General features: G+C 44.2%; 1 protein-coding gene across 4 annotated transcripts in view; it reads right to left on the bottom strand.

The window, feature by feature from the left end:
• Positions 1-21,193, bottom strand: part of LOC137528478 (deoxyribonuclease-1-like) — an 85,451-nt gene that overhangs the window by 19,703 nt on the left and 44,555 nt on the right. For all 4 annotated transcript variants that reach the window (XM_068249767.1, XM_068249766.1, XM_068249769.1 and 1 more), the window contains 2 exons: positions 4,728-4,840; positions 1,668-1,825 (listed from right to left, as the gene is read on the bottom strand). In XM_068249767.1, the coding sequence (XP_068105868.1) occupies positions 1,668-1,825; positions 4,728-4,840 (271 nt within the window). The remainder of the gene's footprint in view (positions 1-1,667; positions 1,826-4,727; positions 4,841-21,193) is intronic.

Here is a 21,193-nt window from a genome sequence, read left to right as displayed (position 1 = left end):
GCAGAGCTTAGCTTCTGTGCAGCTAAAAATTAGGGTTGGGTATGAAAAACAAAGTTCTGATGCTATGAAACTGTTAAAGTATTAAACTGTCTGGAGGTTCACTTTAAAGTGGATCCGAGATGAACTTTTACTCATTGCATAATTGTGTTCCTTTCCTATTGTTTATAGGGCATTCCTCAAGTCAAATACTTTTTTGTTTTTGTTTTAATACTCTAATTCCCTATAAACTAAACAAGCCACACCCAGAGGTTTTCAGAGAGCCTAGGCACTTTCAAACAGTAGCAAGGGCTCATGGGAGCTCAGTCTGGGCAGGAGTAGGGGGAGGTATTACTAGCCAGAGATTTCAGAGGCCGAGGGAAAGAGGGAGGAGGAGGGGGGATTCGTTTTTTTTTTTTTGCTCAAGATGCAGATAAGCCTGCCTCTGTGTAATGTTTGCACACATGGTTGCTGTCATTGTATCACAGGAAGAAATAAGCATACAGTATTCTATTAAAGCTGTTTGCAGCTAGATTTGCTGTGTAAACTATCTAAACTTTAGATAAGATATACAGATAAGTTACGTGTTATAGTTAGTTTTTCATCTCGGATCCGCTTTAAGGAAGACCTGTATTTTCTCTTATAGTCAAAACTACTTGGGATGAAACGGAAAGCAGAAGTAACAAAAACATTTGGTTGCATAGGATGTCTCTGATTGGCTAGTCACAATAACCTGATTATTTGCTTCACAGTGCTGTATAGTGTATACTGAAAACTACTGGGGTACAATGCATTTAAAATATACCAGAGCTGAACACAGTTGGAGAAACAGGGGGAGCAGGCATGTATGGGAAGCTGTCCTCATGCCCATCGCTTCCCTCCCTTTTCTGTGTTTCTCCTCTTTAATGCCCCGGCAGCCTCTTCCGGGTCGACCGGGTCAGGCAATAGTTTGCATGTTAGGCTGCGCGTGTCCTACATCGTGCATGACGTCACCACCACTACATCATGCGCAGCGCGATGTAGATTATGTGCAGCCGCACCAAAGTGCTAGCGCCCGACCCGAAAGAGGCTACCCGGGGGGGGGGGGGGGGCATTTAGGTAGCAAAGGAGGAGGACGGAGTAGGACGGGGGGAGTGGTGGGCATCAGGATAATTTCCTATACATGCCTGCTCTCCCGTTTCTCCAGCTGTGTTCGGCTCTGGAATCCTTTAAAGAGACTCACAGATGAATAAAATAAAACTTTTATACATATTTGGGGCTTCCTCCAGCTCCATCCGCATGGATCGCTCACACGCCGGCCTTTTCAGCCTTCTCTGTCCCTAGTACCGGGTCACGTAGCTTCAGCCAGTCAGGGCCAGTCGACGTAAGTGCAGTGAGCTCCCTCTCAAATGCGCCTGTGCATGCGTAAAGCAGACACCGGAGAGATGGAGGGAGTCACTGCACATGCGTTAAACTGGCCGCGACTGGACAAAGTTACAATACCCGGTACCGGCGATAGAGAAGGCTGAGGACGGCGGCGTGGGAGCGATCCATGCAGATGGGGCTGGAGGAAGCCCAAGGTATGTATTAATCTATTATGTTTACTCGTCTCTGAGTCTCTTTAAGTGCTGTTTCTGTCATGTTTGATCCACACACAAAGCTAATCATGGCTGTCTTGCAATTCAATGCCATCCATGTATGTAACGCCTCACCTGTCATATGGGCACTGACTGTTGTTGCTCACATTAGTGTCTGCATTGTCAGGGATGAGCCACTGGAGGCTGGTGTCCTGCCGAAGACGGATGTTGGGCCAGTGCTGAGTCTTCACATAACTGCAGCCAGCATTGTAATCTCCCAGGATGATGATGTTCTGTGGAAGAGACAATCTTAGTTCTACGGAATGAATCAAGTCACTGATATTCCCGAAAGCAACTTTATCTGCATAAACCTACAGCATAATACATGTACTCTGAAGACAACAAATTCTCCTTTAATGTGAAATTTTACCTTAAAGAACTATAACAATTTATAGTAGAATGCCCTGGTGCCCAGTGTACTATACACTAACTGTCCGTGTCTACTGCTGGCTGCGGGCTCTGTCCTCCCTCCATACACGCGCCCCACATGGTTGCCAGTATACACGTGGGCATGTGTGTGACGTCACACAGACGCCCACGTTACTCCAGCAACCATGTGGGGTGTGTGTATTGAAGGAACCTGGAGCCATGGTGGGCACAGACAGGTAATGTATAGTGCACTGGGCACATTGAACGTTAGGAGGACAGCGTTGGGACCGTGAGTGTCACAAGGCCGATTCTAGTCTAGATCGATTCCATCATGTAATTGATCAGGATTGGCCTGAGGTGTACGGGGAGCTGACAGATCTTTCTCTAATCAGATTTGTCTCTTGGTTGAATCTGCCCATCATCGCTAGATATATGGGCATTGGGGACCTTAAGTTTCTTGGGTGATTTTTGGTGGCTAAAACTGATACTTGGGTTTATAGGTCCTTTTTTGTCATGTTGGAATGGTTGCCAAATTAATTGTTTTAAAGGAAATAAATATGGTAGCGTTGGTACGTGTTTTTTCCATAGCAGAGCATTGTGAGAAAGATTTCAGTTAAAATGAGTTAAGTCTGAAAGGTGCCATAGGAAAACATGTGACTTACTTTGAAAATCAGTTGACCTTTCAGTTAAAACTGAGAGCAACTGATTAAGGGTAAAAGGGGCCTTAGTGTTGTTTTATACTAGAAGCGATTGTTGCTTTTTACGATCTGTTTCTGATTGCATGCAAAACACTAGGGCATAAGCAACCTATTTAAAACCCCAGGAACCCTTTTAGTTGATACTAACCCTAACCCTCTAAATTCAAAAGCCTCTGATGAATACTTTGGGCTATTTTCCACTATCCTTGATTCTGCCATGATCCGCCCATGTGTACTGGGTGATTGCGGTGCATTTGCGATTTGCATTTGTGATTATCAGGTGTAAAAAAAAAAAACAAGCATGAAAATATTTTCAATTGCTGAATTGCCGAAAAATTGCATAGTGGTGCGATTGATTTGTGATTTTACTGCGCTCCATTACAAAGTATAGTAGCTCAAGGACACAGAAAATGCAGCAGGATAGCAGCTGCGAATGGGAAAAAGAATCACTTTGCAAACGGATTACACTAATGGAAACGTTTGCTGCGGTTTTCATCAGTTCTCTGTTACTTAGCGTGCTATTAATAGCTCTGTGGTGTGCTATGAATAGCTCTGTGGTGTACAAAGAATAAAGTGCCAGAAGGCGCCTTCTGCTTGGGCTCATTAATCTTCTGCCACTTTACTCAGCCTGAGGAAGTGGGCACAGATCCACGAAAAGTGTTGCCAGTGCAAATAAAAGTTTGTTGTTTAGTATACAAATTTGTCTTCATTGAGGTAAGCCATCTCGCCCTTTTCATTTTAGCTGCTTTTAACACAGTTTTATCATACGTTGGGTGCCTCTTTTCCCTTTTGTGTTACCCACCCTCCCTTTGGAAGGGTTTCCTATTTGGTTAGGAGTGTTTCCACTACCCCCATAACCATCTAGCTTTTTATCAAGAGAGCGTGTCTGGACACCCGATTGGAGTTGGGTTTGTGTATCTCCACCTGCCTAAAGTGGTTGGTTGCTCATCTGCAACCTTCCTTTGTGAGTACAAACAGTTGCATTTTCGCACTTGACCACTGTGACATATACAGCACCATTTGGGCTCCTGTTGTCTATGTGCTTTTTCCTTCCAGGGTGCTCTTTTATCACCCTACACACCTGCAGCTCTGTGGTGTGCTGTAAACAGCTCTTTGGTGTCCCCCTCCCCACTGGCTCAACTGTCATCCTGGGCATTTGCCAGGTTTGCCTATGGCTAAAAACAGCCTTTCCTTTGCAGCTTCATAGGAAAGCACAGTATGTGGGAAAGGAAATGCTGTTATTTTAAAATGCACATAGAATCGCATTGAGGATCACACAGCAGGACGGCGACTGCGATCAGGAAAAAAATTCACATTGCAAACATATTGCACTAATAGAAAAGTTTGATGTAGTTTTACGGTACTTAGCGGTTTGAGATTCGCAAGCGATTAAAATCGGATCACAAAATGCTGATAGTGGAAAAGGGCTCTTAGAAGTGCTATAGCAATAGAGCTATATGATAAATAATCATACTCTGGTAACACACTGCATCCAATGTTTGGTTGCAGCAAAAGAGTTAAAAATGTAGATACTCAAAGAGCGGTCCTTTTTCTGGGATCTGTTGCTGACTTCATCATGTTCCAGTAAAGAAAACAACACTGGCTTTTATTATATTTGAATTGAACATATCAAATGAGCTCTAGCTAACAATGTTTTATAGTAATACGGCTCGAAAAGAGAATGATGCATTCTGGGACAACGCAACAGCTGTTCGAGAGGGCTCAGCAGTCACCTTTGTCTGTGGAAACAGGGACACAGGAAATATTAAGAGGAGGCCCAGCGGATGCCACTGAAAGGAGTATGACAGAAAGAGCTGTCTCTGAACACGAGTTGCTGAATACGTCAAACGCTGCAACTGCCAGGAATTTAAAACAGTATGTGTGCAACGACTGAGTTCCCCTGATGCTCCTTTGTGCCCCTGCTCCCCAGAACAGGAAGAAAAAAAAGTAGTCAGACTGCTACTAGGTTTTGAATCACGCGTCCGTCACTGTCATTCTTCCCCCATGAGGTTCTGATGCAGAGAAAGCAAAGGATTTATAACTAATGCAATAATAAAAAGCTGAAGACCTCCAAGAGAAGGCGTTGCTTGGCATCTTCCCACACGTCGTAGAGGGCATCCACCTCTCGTACAGCGTAATCGGGGCTGGTGTGGATGGTTGCCAGGGCAAAGTCCTTCACCTCTGAGGAAGAAAGCGGACAACAGTTTACTGGAAGTGTCTATTATAGAACACTTGCAAACAATAACATATTGCTCAAGGACTTTCCACACAGAAATATTTCTGGTTGTTTTTTGTATGCGTTTGTGTACTTATACTTGAGTGTATTTAAAATAATAAACTCCTCGTGACCCTGTCCACATTTCTGGGCGCTGAAGTGTGGTGACGGCCGACACTTATCAGTGAGGGACTTTCTGGGTTCCGGTTGGAGAGAAACTATCACTTGCATAGCTGAATATTAACACTTTCAGGCAGAGAAAGAAGAAAAGGAACACAGCATATATATTTGTTTGCTTGCCACTGTACATACACATTTCTAGCTCATGTCACTTAGGCAGGAAACACACTTAGCAGAATGACATGTGTTTTCCACAATGTGCAATGTGGAAAGCGCATGCGATTCTGCTAAATGTGTTCCCTGCCTAAAAGGAAACCTAAACTGAATACAAAAATTGCCCATTTACTTAACTGGGGCTTCTTCCAATCCCATGAAGTCTTCCTGGTCCCTCACCATCTTCCCGCACTCCTCCTTTCATCCGGTGTCCCCCTCCAACTCTACATTCGTGGCCCTGCACCGCGCATCTCCTCCAACGCACTCTTGTGGGCAGGAGTGTTCTCTGCTTGCGCAGTAAGCAAAAATAGCTACCCCGCATGCGCAGAATGCTCAGAATGCGCCTGGCTGCAGGGAGCGCAATAGAAGACATGTGCATCTGTGCATGCGCAGAGGCCGGGCAACTCAACAGTGGGCTGGATTACGGAGTGGAGGAACAGCTGAGTTCAGAATCACACGGCACAGAAGGACTTCAGGGGCTGGAAGAAGACCCAGGTATGTGGGCTTTTTTTTCACTTAAGGTTCACTTTATGTCATGTTATTTCTTTATATTATTTATTCAGTATTTCTGAATATATGAATCACTCTGGTATAACCACCATTTTTTTACTTTGCAAGTGTAATACGTTTTGGTTTCAAACATTTTGTTACCAGAGAAAGGTGGTTGATCCCCCATAAACACATCATATTATCTGTATACTGAAGTTCACTTGATCTTTGCCAGTCGTGGTTGCAGACTATCATGAAAGGTTATCCTCCTTTAATTTTCAAAAATATTTGATCTCAATGGGCCAGCATGACAAGCTCTTATTTTTTTCTTAAAAGACAATGTAATGAAAATTGGCAGACATTTTGCTGAATATCAAAAGCTTTGTTGCAAATATGCACAACAGCAACCAGAGATTTGAGTATGCGCCCTCTAAACATTCAACGGTATAGGTTAGGAAGGACCCTCTAAACCAGCCTGTACCTAACACCAATCTCCTCCTCTCCTGTGCCTAATACTAATTTCCTCCTCTCCTGTGCCTAACACTTACAGTATCTACTCCTCTCCTGTGCCTAACACTTATCTTATCTTGTCCTGTGCCTAAAGGTGGCCACACACGATACAATAAAATGATCCGATTTTACGGCAATTCGATAAAAACGATCGTATCTCCCGAAAAAATCGAAAGCTTTTTTTCATTCGACTGAAAAATCCGATCGGATTTCCCGTTTTTTTCGATTTTTATCTATCCGGAATGCCAGATATTTTTCTTCAATTTCTCTACAGATTGTATGGTGTGTGTTAGATTGTCAATTTATTAATATACACACCCATGCAATTTTCTCAGAGTATCCAATCATTTTTATCATAATTGGGGAAATATTGAACATAGGTGTGTGGTACATTGGTCATATTTTTGAAATGTTACAACCAGTCAGAAAAATTGAATGAAAATTCTTAAATTGAACAGATATTTAAAAAATTGTATGGTGTGTGGCCACCTCAACACTTATCTACTTCTCTCATGTGCCTAAAGGTGGCCACACACAATACAATAAAATGATCCGATTTTACAGTAATTCGATAAAAACGATCGTATCTCTCGAAAAAATCGAAAGCTTTTTTTTTCATTCGACTGAAAAATCCGATCGAATTTCCCGTTTTTTTCGATTTAAATCGATCCGGAATGCCAGATATTTATCTTTAATTTCTACTAAAGATTGTATGGTGTGTGTTGGATTGTTATTTTATTAATATATACACCCTAGCAATTTTCTCTGAGTTTCCAATCATTTTTATCATGATTAAGGAAAAAATTGAACATAGGTGTGTGGTACATTGGTCATATTTTTGAAATGTTACAATCAGTCAGAAAAATTGATTGCAATTCTTAAATTGAACAGATATTTAAAAAATTGTACGGTGTGTGGCCACCTTAAGGGTGGCCACTAACAATCCAATCTTTTTCATCCAATCTTACCATTTCTATGTAATATAAGAGAACTGCCTATGGTATCCATTCAATATATTCACTCAATTTACACTTCTACTACATAGATTTGGTAAGATTGGATGAAAAAGATTGGATCGGTAGTGGTCACCCTAACACTTATCTCCTCCTCTCCTCTGCATCACTTGACTCTCTCCCTTATCCCTCTACTCCAGCTAACACTAGACTCTTCCTCTCCTGCGCCTAACACTTATCTCTTCCTCTCTTGTGTCTAACACTAATCTCCTCCTCTCCTTTGCCTAATACTAATCTCCTCATATCCTGTGTCTAAAGGTGCCCATAGACCTAAAGATTATGGGCAGATTCAAAAAAAGAGACAAATTTATCTCTAATCAAATCTGAAAAGAGATAAATTTGTCTCTTGTCAATTCTGCCCATACACTACAGGCCGATTTCTATCTGATTTCAGCATGAAATCTTAAGGGAATTGCCTGAGCCCACTGCCCCCGCACAGCCGCTGCCCCCCCATGTATAAATGTGCCCCCATGTGCATTTATACGTTACCTGTCCTGTTGCAGCCTCCGCGCGGTGTCCCTTAACCTCCGAGTGGTGTTCCGTATGCGCTACTGGCACATAGCATCTGACGGCGCATAGCGCCTGATGTCAGGCGCTATGCGCCAGTAGCGTGTATGGCTAGCCGCCCGGAGGTTAGGGGACACCGTGCGGAGGCTGCAACAGGACAGGTAACGTATAAATGCACACAGGGGCACATTTATACATTGCGGTGGGGGTTTCGTCGTCTCGTAACTTTCTTGGAAATCACAGCCGTACCGCCGCACAGTCAACCAACCAACTTTGGCCCGACATCTTGCAGCATGCGCGATAGACAAAGCGACTCATTTCTGTCCTGAAATTGGTCGCTTTGTTGGTCGGGCATGCATTTGGCGGCAACAATGTTCATCCAATTCGATTATAATCGAATTGGATGGTCGATCGGCCGCCAAGTAACCTGATGTATGGGCACCTTAACACTAATCTCTTCCTCTCCTGTGCTTAACACTAATCTCTTCCTCTCCTGTGTCTAACACCAGGGCCGGATTACCGACCAGGCAACAAAAGCAGTCGCATGGGGCCCCCATTCAGAGTCAAAGGGGCCCCATCAGCACATAAACCAGCCCTCGCCATCCTGTCAGTGGTGGCAGGATGGTATAATGGTTAAAGGGACTCTGAGCAGTGCAGTAACTATGGAAATGCATATAATTTTAAAGCTCTCTTTCTCCTCTTTCCAATGATACATAAACGGCCGCTCTATGCCTTTTAGTTTTAGCTATTTTCGCAATTGAATTTGCGGCCACAGGACGACATTTCTCCAAAGTTGGCAGCTCGATGTAGCACAATGCAATGAAATATAAGGAACCCAGGGGGATATAATTACAAACATCATGCTGGTAGGTGTGAGGATGTAATTAATTAGTTGTGGGTATGCTTAAAGGCATACCCACAGGCACTGCTCGGAGTCCCTATAAGGGCTCTGCCTCTGACACAGGAGACCAGGGTTCGAATCTCGGCTCTGCCTGTTCAGTAAGCCAGCACCTATTCAGTAGGAGACCTTAGGCAAGTCTCTCTAACACTGCTACTGCCTATAGGGTGCATCCTAGTGGCTGCAGCTCTGGCGCTTTGAGTCCACCAGGAGAAAAGTGTGACATAAATGTTATTTATCTTGTCTTGTCTTGTCAAATGATGCCGTGCGCTGCTGATTGTCTTCAGAGCCAGGCTTTCCTCTTAGGTCCCCCTCCTGCTACTGTGCGCTCTGCCGCTGCCCACCTTTCCCTCCCTTCCCACAGAGAACCACAGCTGCAGCAAGAATGATAGCAGCAGATGGCAAACGCTCACTCACCTATCCATGATCCAAGCGATAGAGATCCCGTCATCTGAAACCCATCTGTCTCTTCTACAGTGCAGCCGCTCGCTCTGAACTTCCTGATTCTCAGATCAGACAGGAAGTAGGAAGTAGTAATAGTAGTAGTAACAGAGCGGCAGCACTCTAGAGAAGACAGATGGGCTCCGGATGATGGGACCTCTATTGCTTGGATCGCAATAGGTGAATGTGAGTCATCTGGTGCTGTCATTCTCCCCTGCTGCGGCTGCCTTCTCTGCTGGACTATCGTATTCACTGGGATGGAGGTTGCATGGTGGCTGTCTAGTTTGGGAGGAAATCGGTTGTTCAATGGTGGGGGTGGTTGTGTAATTCTGTCTGGGGAACAGCTTCCGGTTTGGCGGTGTCCAGAGCTTTCTGCTATTGCCAGGCTGGAGATGCAGGGGGAAAGTGCTGCTGCTGTGATATCTGGCGCCCTCTTCACAGGGGTGCCCCAGCCCCTGAGTGCAAATGTCCCAGCCATTCATCTCTCACTCTGCATTTTGCCGCTGCTATTCCCTGCATTGTGCAACTACAGAGGAAAGCGGGCTATTGCCCATAGCAACCAGTAGCTCGGCTGCCCCGGTGTGTGCGGCATGTTACTGTGCAGCTGCATCTTCTGATTCTATTATGACATGATGGGGGGCCCAAATCAGTTATTTTGCTTAGGACCCCATTTAGCCTTAATCCGGCTCTGTCTAACACTAATCTAAACCTATCCTGTGCCTTACACCAATTTCCTGTGCCTAAGCCAAACCTCCTCCACCTATATTCTTTGCTGTACTCAAACCTACCCCTCTTTACTGGGGTGATCTAAAACCTCTCCCTCTCATATGCCTAACTATAATGTCTATCCCTTCCTGTGCCTAATCCTGACATACACTCCCTCCTCTCTGCCTGTATCAAATCCAATAATTCAATAATGAAGAAATGCTCTAATGTAGTATGACACTAAATAAAGATAACCCAGTGCTTACGCAAGTAAATACATAAATTAGGTCTTTCTCCAAGTAGGTTATGGGATTTGGGCTGTGGGTTTACTTCAGTCGCCTTATTAGGAAACTCAATAATCCATTCAATGACAATATTGTTTTATATTAGGATTACAGCAACAATACAGTTCACTTAGAAAGGGCAAATCTCTTTGGTGTATCGATTCTCTGATTATCTCAGTTCAGGCAAATGAGGTATTACATTTTGTGATGAATGATGAACATCCCCTCTCTCAATGGAATATTTAGATTTATAGCAGTGTATTGAGGATAAGATAATTAAATCAAAACATTATTTTAAACCAGTAGATGCTGACAATTTCGTTGAGTACATGAGCTATTTTGATAAACAATCCCAAATTTTAACGAAATAATTGAGAGATAAGGAATACACTAGAGATTTAGTTAGGAATGCAAGGCTTAAAGAGACTCTGTAACACATTTTTCGGCTGTATTTCTTCTATTCTACAGGTTCCTAAACCGAATCTAATGTGATCTGGCTTAAGGTGGCCACTAACGGTCCAATTTCTAATGAAAAATCGTTCGAGCGATCAGAAATTCTGATCGGATGAAAAATCGTTCACTACACCATCAACTAACCAATCTTTACTTCCTATCTATCACGATCAGCAAGAAAATCCAAATTTTCGTTCGACGAAAATTCATTCGGGCGACATCTTTTTCACTCGTTCATAATCGATTGTGTCCACCAATGGAGATTATTTACAACCAATCCGATCAGAATTTCTGATCGCTCGAACGATTTTTCGCTAGAAATTGGACCGTTAGTGGCCAGCTTTACTGCAGCCCTTTGTAGCTGCAGAGTCAGTGTAATAAATCATCTTATCTCTCTTCAGTCGTACTTGTTGTGCCGTCTCTGGAAGGGGCTGTTAAAAACAGTTTTAAAAAGTTTGTTTATAAACAAACAAAATGGCCACCAAAACAGGAAGTAGGTTGATGTACAGTATGTCCACACATAGAAAATACATCCATACACAAGCAGGCTGTATACAGCCTTCCTTTTGAATCTCAAGAGATCATTGTGTGTTTCTTTCCCCCTGTTCTCATGCACTGAAGTTTCAGGCTGCTCGTTTCTTCCTGCAAACAGCTTTGCCCTTGTCTGTAATTCCTCACTATGTGAAAGCCCAGCCAGCTCAGAGGACGATTTATCCAGCTTGTAAAAGATAAGAGAGAAGAGAGAAGCTGCTCTAATCTAAATAACACACAGGCAGTGTGCATAGAGGGGCCTGGAAGGGGGAGTTCATAGCAGAACCACAACACTGAAGAACTTGGCAGCCTTCCAGACACAGGCTGACAAGTCTGACAAGAGAGAGATAAGTTGATTTATTACAGAGACTGTGATAGTACAAAGTGCTGCAGTAAGCCAGAACACATTAGAATAGCTTTTGGAACTTGTAGGATGATAAAAAACAAGATGCAATTTTTGTTACGGAGTCTCTTTAAGGCTAGAACATTTGCATAGAGTGAACAGCTCACCAAAGATAATGGGAGCAATAAAACCATCATTTTGAGAAAGATGTAAAATTTATTACTAGATATGTAGCACAGACTATAGGCACATCCAACAAATCATTTCTAATCATTAGCATCTATGGCTAAAAAAACCTCTATCATAGGGCTTGCAAACACACAATGGGCCTGATTCATGACGCTGTGCTGATAAAATTACTTTAAACAATTGTGGACAGCACCATCAAAACACTGTTAGAAATTAATTATGCAAAGAGGTGTGTGCTAAGTGGGCAATAGGATTATAGAGAAGCCAAAGAAAAGAGCCCACTATAGGCAGCATCAGACCACTCCAAAGTAATTCAAAAAATTGTATAAACTTTATTGGCAAACAGTAAACAGAATTATAAAATCAATTAAAAATCACCAAGGGTGATTGCAGCGGTACACATAAGAATAATTCAATCGTCAAAAAATTCACAATACCTCACAAAAAGACCTCAAAATATTGCCATAATCATAATAATAATAAATCTCAATGTCATAGTATATTAAGCCACGAAGAGTCCATAACACTTAAAGTTATATACAGTATATAATAACATTTGAGTGACCAAAAACCACCTAATAAAGATATTGCACAAAATCCAAGGTATAATACACCAGAAGGACCGACTGGTCCCAAATAATGAGGCAATATAAATATATATTACAATAAATACATAACAAGGTTGGGTGACTGAATCCACCTATTAAGGCTATTGCACAGCATCCAAAATAGAGAATATAGTGAAGAGAATGGATGAACTGATCCCTGAAAAATAAGCAGTGTCAAGTATAACACCAGAAGAAAACGTGCAGATAATTTGCAAAGGAAAAGGACTCAGGACTTTACATGGCAGAGGCTGGAGGAATGGATGAGCGCCGCTGTTCGCCTTAATGATAAGGCAGCGCAAGCTTAATGTCACCAGCGTGAGCTAAATACAAGGCTGCACGCTACGCAGGGGTAGTGCTGCATAGCGTACACTCCTAAATTATCTGCGCCCGTTACTATTTTGCAGGCGCTCCTTGCATGTACTGTGCATTGCATGCATTGTGAGATGAGAAGTATGGCGACCACGATACTTCACTAGTGCAGCTGCTGTTACATTGATTAATGAAATAGCGGTCGCGCTAGTGAAGTATCGCGGTCGCCATACTTCACATCTTGTTGCGGTACATGCAAGGAGTGGCCGCAAAATAGTAATGGGCGCAGGTAATTTAGGAGCACACGCTACGCAGCACTACCACGCATAACATGCAGCCCTGTATTTAGCTTGCGCTGGTGTCATTAAGCTTGCAGTGCTATAGCAGAGCAGCTTAAAGAATCAGGCCCTTTACTTCTTCAAAGCTTGATGATCTGATCAGTGGTTAGGGCGACAGGGAATGAATAATGTACAGACAGGTTGCTACGCTACAGCTAAACAGCATGCACTGTTCTATGGAGATGGGAAGAGGGCCCACTGGCAGCAAAATAATGTAATGGAACAGCTGTACACATATTAGATTCTTAGGTGAGATGGCCCCAAGCACCTACCTGGGGTGCAGCGCTTATCACTCCTTCCCTCCCTGCACCCTCCCTGCAGAGTGGAGAGCTGAGTCTGTGGAGAAGAAATTCACCTTTCCACGCTCCAGCGACACATTACAATTGTTTTCCAATAGCCCAGATCTCCATGGCTCCAGCAGCATCTCTCATCACGTGGCCCAATGTGGCGGTGCTGCTCTGGGGCACTGACCCACCATGGGAATCACTGTGGCCTCCTGAGTTCCCCTCTATTCCGTAACATACAGTTAACTGTTTCCAAGCTCCAGCAGTGTACACTGAACAGGATAGGGTCTTTATACCAGCCTATACCAGTCTATGTAGGCCTTAAGTAAATCAAGGGTCATATCTATTTGCCATAAATACCTCACAATCCTTGCAAGATCCCTTGGAATGAATATATCTGGATGACACATATTTGCAAATGAATTTCTCTACCTCCTTGTGATTGTACAATCTAACATTGTCAGTCACCAGGAATAGAGTCTGAAGAAGACTTACTAGCTGAAAGCTTACTGTTAAACTAGAGCTTGTATTTTACAGACAGGAAGTTTTGAATCAGGATAATAATTCTAAAACTTCCTGTCTGAAAAATACAAGCTCTGGTCTCCAGCAATGTTTAGCTACTAAAATAAGGAATTACACACACAGTGTTTCTCTCCCTCCTGCCTCCTCCCCCTTCCCTTGCTTGTCGTGAGACACAGGCTGGGGGCTGGAATGATTTGTCTGTGGTCTGTTCATACAGGAGCAGCTGGTTAGCGAGTAAGGATTAAATCATGCCAGCGAAATAGCCAAGTATATCTGTAGGTAATGTTTTTTCAATAAAAGAACAATCATTTGGATAATCTGCTGTGCTCAAAATCCTTTTGAGTTTTTTGTGTTGTAAACATTGGTTCCTATCATTGCTGAACTAGTTAGCTTTAATTGTATCACCTGACTTAAGCAAAAAATATCTAAAGGTCCGTACACACGCCGGACTGGAGGCAACGACGGGTCCGTCGTCACCTCCCGCTGGGTGGGCGTTCCAGCGACAGTCCAGCGTGTGTACAGTCTGTCGGCGGACTGATACGGCTGTTTCCGAGCGATCCGCCGGGCGCCCACCCAGCGGGAGGTGACGACGGACCTGTCGTTGCCTCCAGTCCGGCGTGTGTACGGACCTTATAGCTCGCCATACAAACATCAATATTGATCACCACAATGGACCCTACCAGCCAGCCATCATGCCCCCTTTGTGCTCTGTGAAGGCAGAAAACCTTAGCAACAAAATGGCATGTGCCTCATATGTCTTGTATCTCACAAAAAGGTGTGGGTTGAGTCAGGGTGAGGTAACTTAGATTTTGACCCTTTGTGAACACACCCTTGTTGCTATTGGTCTTGTAAGATCCATACATGAGCCAGTCCAAACTTAGGGATCCTGAAATGTATGGTTCCACAAAATTATGTAAATTCAAATGTGTCCACCTCTGACCAGTCTGCCATTTAGTGAACAGCACCTAAAACTGTGCAGAGTCTTATGATGGATATAAGTAAAACCAAACGGTGTCAGGTAAAAAGGGTGGCGCTATAAAGCAGTGAAAAGGGCACCCATAATTTTATTATGGCTATATCATGGAAATGTTTGCGGTTACAATAGGGGGACCTAATTTTTACACCATAAACACTATGAAAATGCGGCTACAACAATCACGTAAAATCGGTTATATCCTTTCAAAATAACAGCTACAAGATCTCGCTGAATACTGTTTATATGAAAATGCGACTACAACAATGACACCAAATACCGGTTATATCTTTGACATAAAATGCTGCTACAAGGATCACGTAAAATCAGTTATATCATTTCAAAATAACAGCTACAAGATCTCACTGAATACAGTTTATATGAAAATGCAGCTACAAAAATGGCACCAAATATGGTATATACTGTATATCTTTCACATTAAACGCGGCTACAACAATCACAGAAAAAATCAGGTATATCCTTTTAAAATAACAGCTACAACGATCTCGCTGAATACCAATTATATGAAAATGCAATTACAACAATGAAGCCAAATACTGGTTACATGTTTGAAATGCTACTACAATGATCACTGGCCAAATACCGGTTATATCCTTCAAAAATTGAGGCTACAACAATCTCACTAAATACCATGGTTAAGGGTTACGCACCACCACGGAGGATTAAAGTTAGGTAGGTTAAGGTTAGGGTTCTTCATAGCTATTTCCGGCGCCCTATCACTTTTCTCAGCTATATCCAGCGCCCTTTTATAATCGAAATCATGTTTATCGGCTTCATCGCTTTTTTTCAGGTCCCTTTTCAAATAAATGCCGACCAAATATCATTATCTCAAACAAGAATGGCCCATATACCTAAAGCAAGGATTCCAAATATTGTGCTTTATTCAAAGACCCATGGTGATGAACCAGCAATTGTTTCAGGTCCACGCAAGGTCCTCTTTGTCCACACAGGATCAACATAGAGACAACTCTCTGTCATAAATAAAATTGTTTTCTCAATCATTCTGCCTTTACAAATGGTACCCTGTATGGCCCCAAAACAACTTCTGGTTCATTACCATGGACGTTTTAGTTAACCACAAAAATTGGAATTGTTGTTTTGGGTGGGGGTGCTATACTCTTTTGATTGTCTGAATTATTATTATAGACCTCATTACAGTGTCCCCTAGCCAAGCACCCTACACCATTAAGGAAGGTGTGCAAACTCCTTCCTACCTGTATATAACCTCATGGGTTGAACTCAAAGAAATGAGTGAGGAGGCATATAAAATGCCCTCCTAAAACTCAGGCAGACTACCTGCAACCTGGACCCTGGTATAGCATAGTTCTGGTTGAAATGCCCTGCAGTGGCAAACTAATGACAGGGGGTGGGGGCGGGGCAAAAAAAGACAAATACGGAAGTCTTATTCAGATTAACCCCGTCATCTCTGGCCTGTTCTGCCTTCATTTACGTCTTAAATCCAGTTAAGTAGCTGTTTGTTGGTGCACTGCTGGGAGCCAGAAGCAGTGCATGGACAGTGCAACAGCTCAATGTGTGTGTGGGCACTGACTGGGCAGAATTGAAGCAGCCATCTCTCTGCTCCCCCTGCATCCTTCCTTTGTTCCCGTGACATCTCCCTGTCCCCCTGCTTCCTTCCTCAGCCCCCCTGCGGCAACTCTCTGGCCCCTTGTGGCATCTCTCTGTCCCCCTGCTTCCTTCCTCTGTCCCCTGTGGCATCTCTCTTTCCCCCTCCTTACTTCCTCTATCCCCCTGTTTCCTTCCTCTGTCCCTCTGTGTCATCTCTCTGTCCCCCTGTGGCATATCTCTCCCCCCTGTAGCCTTCCTTTGTCCCCCTGCGTCATCTCCCTCTCCCCCCTGCTTCAGCTCTCGGGAGGTGGGAAGTGTGTGTGTGGGGGGGGGGGAGGGGGGCTGCACAGGTCTCTGGACCATACCTGCCAACCCAGGACAGTCCTGGGCAAATCTGGATGGTTGGGAGGTATGCTGGCATTCAAAAAAAACCTCCCTACATAGTTTAGGCCCTAGATACCTGAAATATTATTTTGCAACTGCACCTCCCACAACCTCAGATCAACAGGATCTATTAGAGCTAATAAACCTTTGTAGGCAGGGCCTTCTGTCATGCTGCCCCTAACTTTTGGAACTCCCTACCAAACTCAATCCATGCAACTCCAACACTGTAGGCGTTTAAAGGGACACTGTAGGGGGGTCGTGCGAAAATGAGTTGAACTTACCCGGGGCTTCTAATGGTCCCCCGCAGACATCCTGTGCCCATGCAGCCACTCACTGATGCTCCGGCCCCGCCTCCGGTTCACTTCTGGAATTTCAGACTTTAAAGTCTGAAAACCACTGCGCCTGCATTGCTGTGTCCTCGCTCCCGCTGATGTCACCAGGAGCGTACTGCGCAGTCCCAGTATGGTATGTGCCTGCGCAGTACGCTCCTGGTGACATCAGCGGGATCGAGGACAAGGCAACGCAGGCACAGTGGTTTTCAGACTTTAAAGTCTGAAATTCCAGAAGTGAACCGGAAGCGGGGCCAGAGCATCAGCTGTGGCTGTGCGGGCACAGGATGTCTGCGGGGGACCATTAGAAGCCCTGGGTAAGTTCAACTCATTTTCCCCCGACCCCCTTACAGTATTCCTTTAAGTGCAGATTCAAAAGCCAGCTGTTTGGATTGACATTTATGGAGCTTTTTCCTCTGTAGCACAATCCACCCCACAAATAACAACTAATATGGGAGAAATGCTTTTTACAGATGTTGTTGTTTTAGGATGCATTATAAGCATATGTATAAGGGCTCATCAGCCTAGTAACAGATTGCACTATTTTAGCTATAATATTTTTCGTAACAAGGCACAAGAATGCTTTTTAATCCCACATTATTTTATAATCGCATTTTATGTAGCGCCCTACCTATTTCCAAGAGAACAAAAACAGGATTAAGTAAATGGTTGCAGAAGCAGAAGGCAACCACATTCTGGTATGAAAGGTTAACAGAGGCATTCCATTGTGCTTTCAAATTGTTTTACAAATTGTTTAAGATCTTCTTTTAATGCAAGAAAATAATTCCTGATTATTTTTGATGTATGCTAGATTTTCATGAATGCAAAAATAATGAGAACAAAATAGCAGATGAACATGCATCATATTCAGCTTTAGCCTTTGTCAGTCTTCAAAGTCAGCCCCCACCTCACTCCTACCTCCAAGTTCGTGCTACAGTTTTTCATCACCATAAAATCCCATTACGCTGTCATAATCTTGCATTCACAGTGTGGTGTGATGTAGCAGAGCTGTTGTCCTGTACGCCTAATTTTATACAGATGTGTTTGCCTTCTCTTGGGGTATAGCTCCACCTTGTGGAGACTTCTGGTGCAACAACGTTTAAGGAGAACTATTCTTGAGAATTCTCATTTCCTGTGTACTAATGTTAAAGTGTACCAGAGGCCAATAAAAAGCTCCGGTTTTGTACATACCTGGGGCTTCCTCTGCAGCTCCGGTTTTATACATACCTGGGGCTTCCTCTGCAGCTCCGGTACCGGCAGGGCCGGATTTGTACTCTTTACCACCCAAGGCCGCTGTCACCAGCCGCCCCCCTTCAGTATAGGTAGCGAGATGACCCCTTCCCTCTAGTATAGGTAGCCAGATGTCCCCTCCCCCCTTCCCTCTTGCATAGGTAACCTGATGCCCCCCCCCGTATAGGTAGCCAGATGACCCCTCCCTCCTTTCCCTCCAGTATAGGTAGCCAGATGACTCCCTCAATCCCTCCCCCCCTTCCCTTTCAGTATAGGTAGCCAGCTCGCCTTCACACCGCAGCAGCCATCAGCTTGTCTCCAGTGCAGAAGCTTCCTCTTTCTTTCCATCTCCAATGCTGCCCAAGTCCATAGCCACTGGCCACAATGCAAACGTGCACAGAAAACAAGGTGGCTGCTGCATAGGCGGCTAGCAGCAGAGTAACAGGGTAAGGCGCTCGCCTGATCTCCCTGCATTGCAGCATTTGCAAGCTTGCAAGTGCTGCACCAGTTTAGCCTACTGCTTTGGTGCCCTTGCTCCTGTGGTGCCCTAGGCCATGGCCTAGGTGGCCTTGGCCTAAATCCAGCCCTGGGTACCGGGTCACGTTGTTAGCTCTGCCAGTCGTGGCCAGTCTGCGCAAGAGGAAGTGCACTCTCTACGTATCTCTCCGGTGGCCACTGGAGAGATACGTAGAGGGCGCACTTCTCTTGCGCAGACTGGCCACGACTGGCTGAAGTTATGTGACCCAGGACCGTTGCTGCAGGCAGCGGAGGACGGCAGCGTGGGAGCAATCCGTGCGCATGGGGTTGGAGGAAGCCCCAGGTATGTATAAAACTTTTTTTAATTGGTCTCTGGTTTCCTTTAAGCTAAAAAACAATAAAAAAACAGATACTTATGGTGAGGGAAGGCCCTGCATCCTATAGAGCCTCCGACTCCTTTCACAGTCCCTGCTTTCCAGTGATGTCTCCCCGATTTGAATCCCCCGCCACGTGGGCTTCGGAATACTTTGGGAGCCCGAGTGCTCCCGAAGACAAGCGGGTCTGTACTGCACATGTGTGATAGTAAGAGTGTGTTTGCGCATGCCATGCGCAGTACAGAGCCACCCGTCTTCGGAAGCACTCCGGCTCCTGATGCCTCCCGCAGTGGCGAAGACCAGTATTTGACTGATCAGTCAGATACCGCTTACGGGGTGACATCGCTGGAAGGAGGCGAACAGGACAGCAGCGGGAAGGTTCTATAGGACCCAGAGCCACCCCTCTCCATAGGTGAGTATCTAGTTTTATTTTATTTTTTCTAGCTTAATATTCACTTTAATACATTTTCATTTATAATCCATCTTCCATGTGGTTCAAGTTCATTGTTTTGTCTCATGCATATTGTGGGGAACTGATTATACATTTGCAATGTACAACGTTTTTAGTGGATTTTATTAGTATTATTTTGATTACGTGACTGTGTCAGATGCAGCTTGGCTAGACTGAATAACAGTCTGTGAATTGTTCAAACTGCTCCTCCTACCTTTTCGCACCTACATGTGATAGTCAGTGAGGAGCTGGGAGGGAGACCAGCCAGGCTCTCAAGAGCACAGACATGGCACTGCCCTCTTTCTGCTGAGACAGCTACCTGTCAGCCTGTCAGCCTACGTATTCCTCTCAGTTCAGGTTCCCTTTAAAAAAACTGTTCTCATTCATCTGGGACTTTAAAATGTAAACCAGATGGCCTGGATGTGGAATATGCCATAGACTCCAAAAAGCAGGATTCTAAGTGGCTGGCAGGGTTCTAAGTGGCAGTACACTTCCTGTGTTAAAGCACAACTGAAGTGAGAGGTATATGGAGGCTGCTATATGTATTGCCTTTTAAAGGATACCTGAGGTGACATGATGAGATAGACATGGGTATGTACAGTGCCAAGCACACAAATAACTATGCTGTGTTCCTTTTTTTTCTTTCTCTGCCTGAAAGAGTTAAATATCAGGTATGTAAATGGCTGATTCAGTCCTGACAGGAAGTGATTACAGTGTGACCCTCACTGGTAGGAAATTCCAACTATAAAACACTTTCCTACCAGAAAATGGCATCTGATAGCATGAAAGAGATAAAAAGGATCAATAGTTCATAGATTTTAGCTCTGGCATACTTCAATGTATGTGTCATTGAGCAAAAACAATAAAACAGTTAAAACTTAAAAAGTAGATTTAAACATATCTTAAAAAGTCATTTTTAGGAGAAGGTAGATAGATACAATCATTTATTTAATTAGTTTATTTTCGCCTCGGGTTTCCTTTAACCACTTAATGACAAGCTGACTTATAAAAACGTCCTGCTAGAGCCTCATAATGGCTCCAGGACGTTTTTATAAGTCAGACAGTGCTGCTGCCGCTGTGCGCGTGTGCGCTCCCGCGCATGCATTCCCATGCACGTGCACGTAAAAATAGTGAGAAAAAAACCCACCAGAGAAAAAATACACCTTTATTTCCAAATACTATATTGTCACCATACTTTGTACTAGGGACATAATTAAAATCTTCTGATAACCACAACAAATAGGCTGATAAATAGAGATGTCGCGAACGGTTCGCCTGCGAACGGTTCCAGGCGAACTTTGGTGGTTTGCATTCGCCTGGACCAGGCGAACTTTCGCAGAAGTTCGAGTCGCCCCATAATGCACTATGAGGGTCAACTTGACCCTCTGCATCACAGTCAGCAGGCACATTGTAGCCATTCAGGCTACATTAAGCCCTGGAGCCCCACCCCCTCTTATATAAGGCAGACTCCGGCGGCCATTAGCCTCACTCGTGTGCCTGCTAGAGACAGACAAGGGACAGCTGCTGCAGACTTGTTCTTCTAGGGACAGATTAGTTAGGTTCTTGGCTGCTTAGCTTGCTCCTGGCTGATTATTATTGCTTTTATAGCACCCCTCAACAGCTCTTTTCAGAGTTCATCCTGTACTTTTTTTTTTCCCTGTGTGTCAAACTGACAATTTTGTTGCATGCACAGCCTTGCTAATTCATAGTGTGTGTGCCACTGCCAGCAGCCCAGCACATTCAGTGTGTGACAGGGA

This window comes from Hyperolius riggenbachi, chromosome 8, assembly GCF_040937935.1.
Source record: "Hyperolius riggenbachi isolate aHypRig1 chromosome 8, aHypRig1.pri, whole genome shotgun sequence".
In the NCBI taxonomy this organism is placed as follows: Eukaryota; Metazoa; Chordata; class Amphibia; order Anura; family Hyperoliidae; genus Hyperolius; species Hyperolius riggenbachi.
Note: the sequence above shows the minus strand (reverse complement) of the source record. Positions and strands in the feature narration are given on the sequence as shown.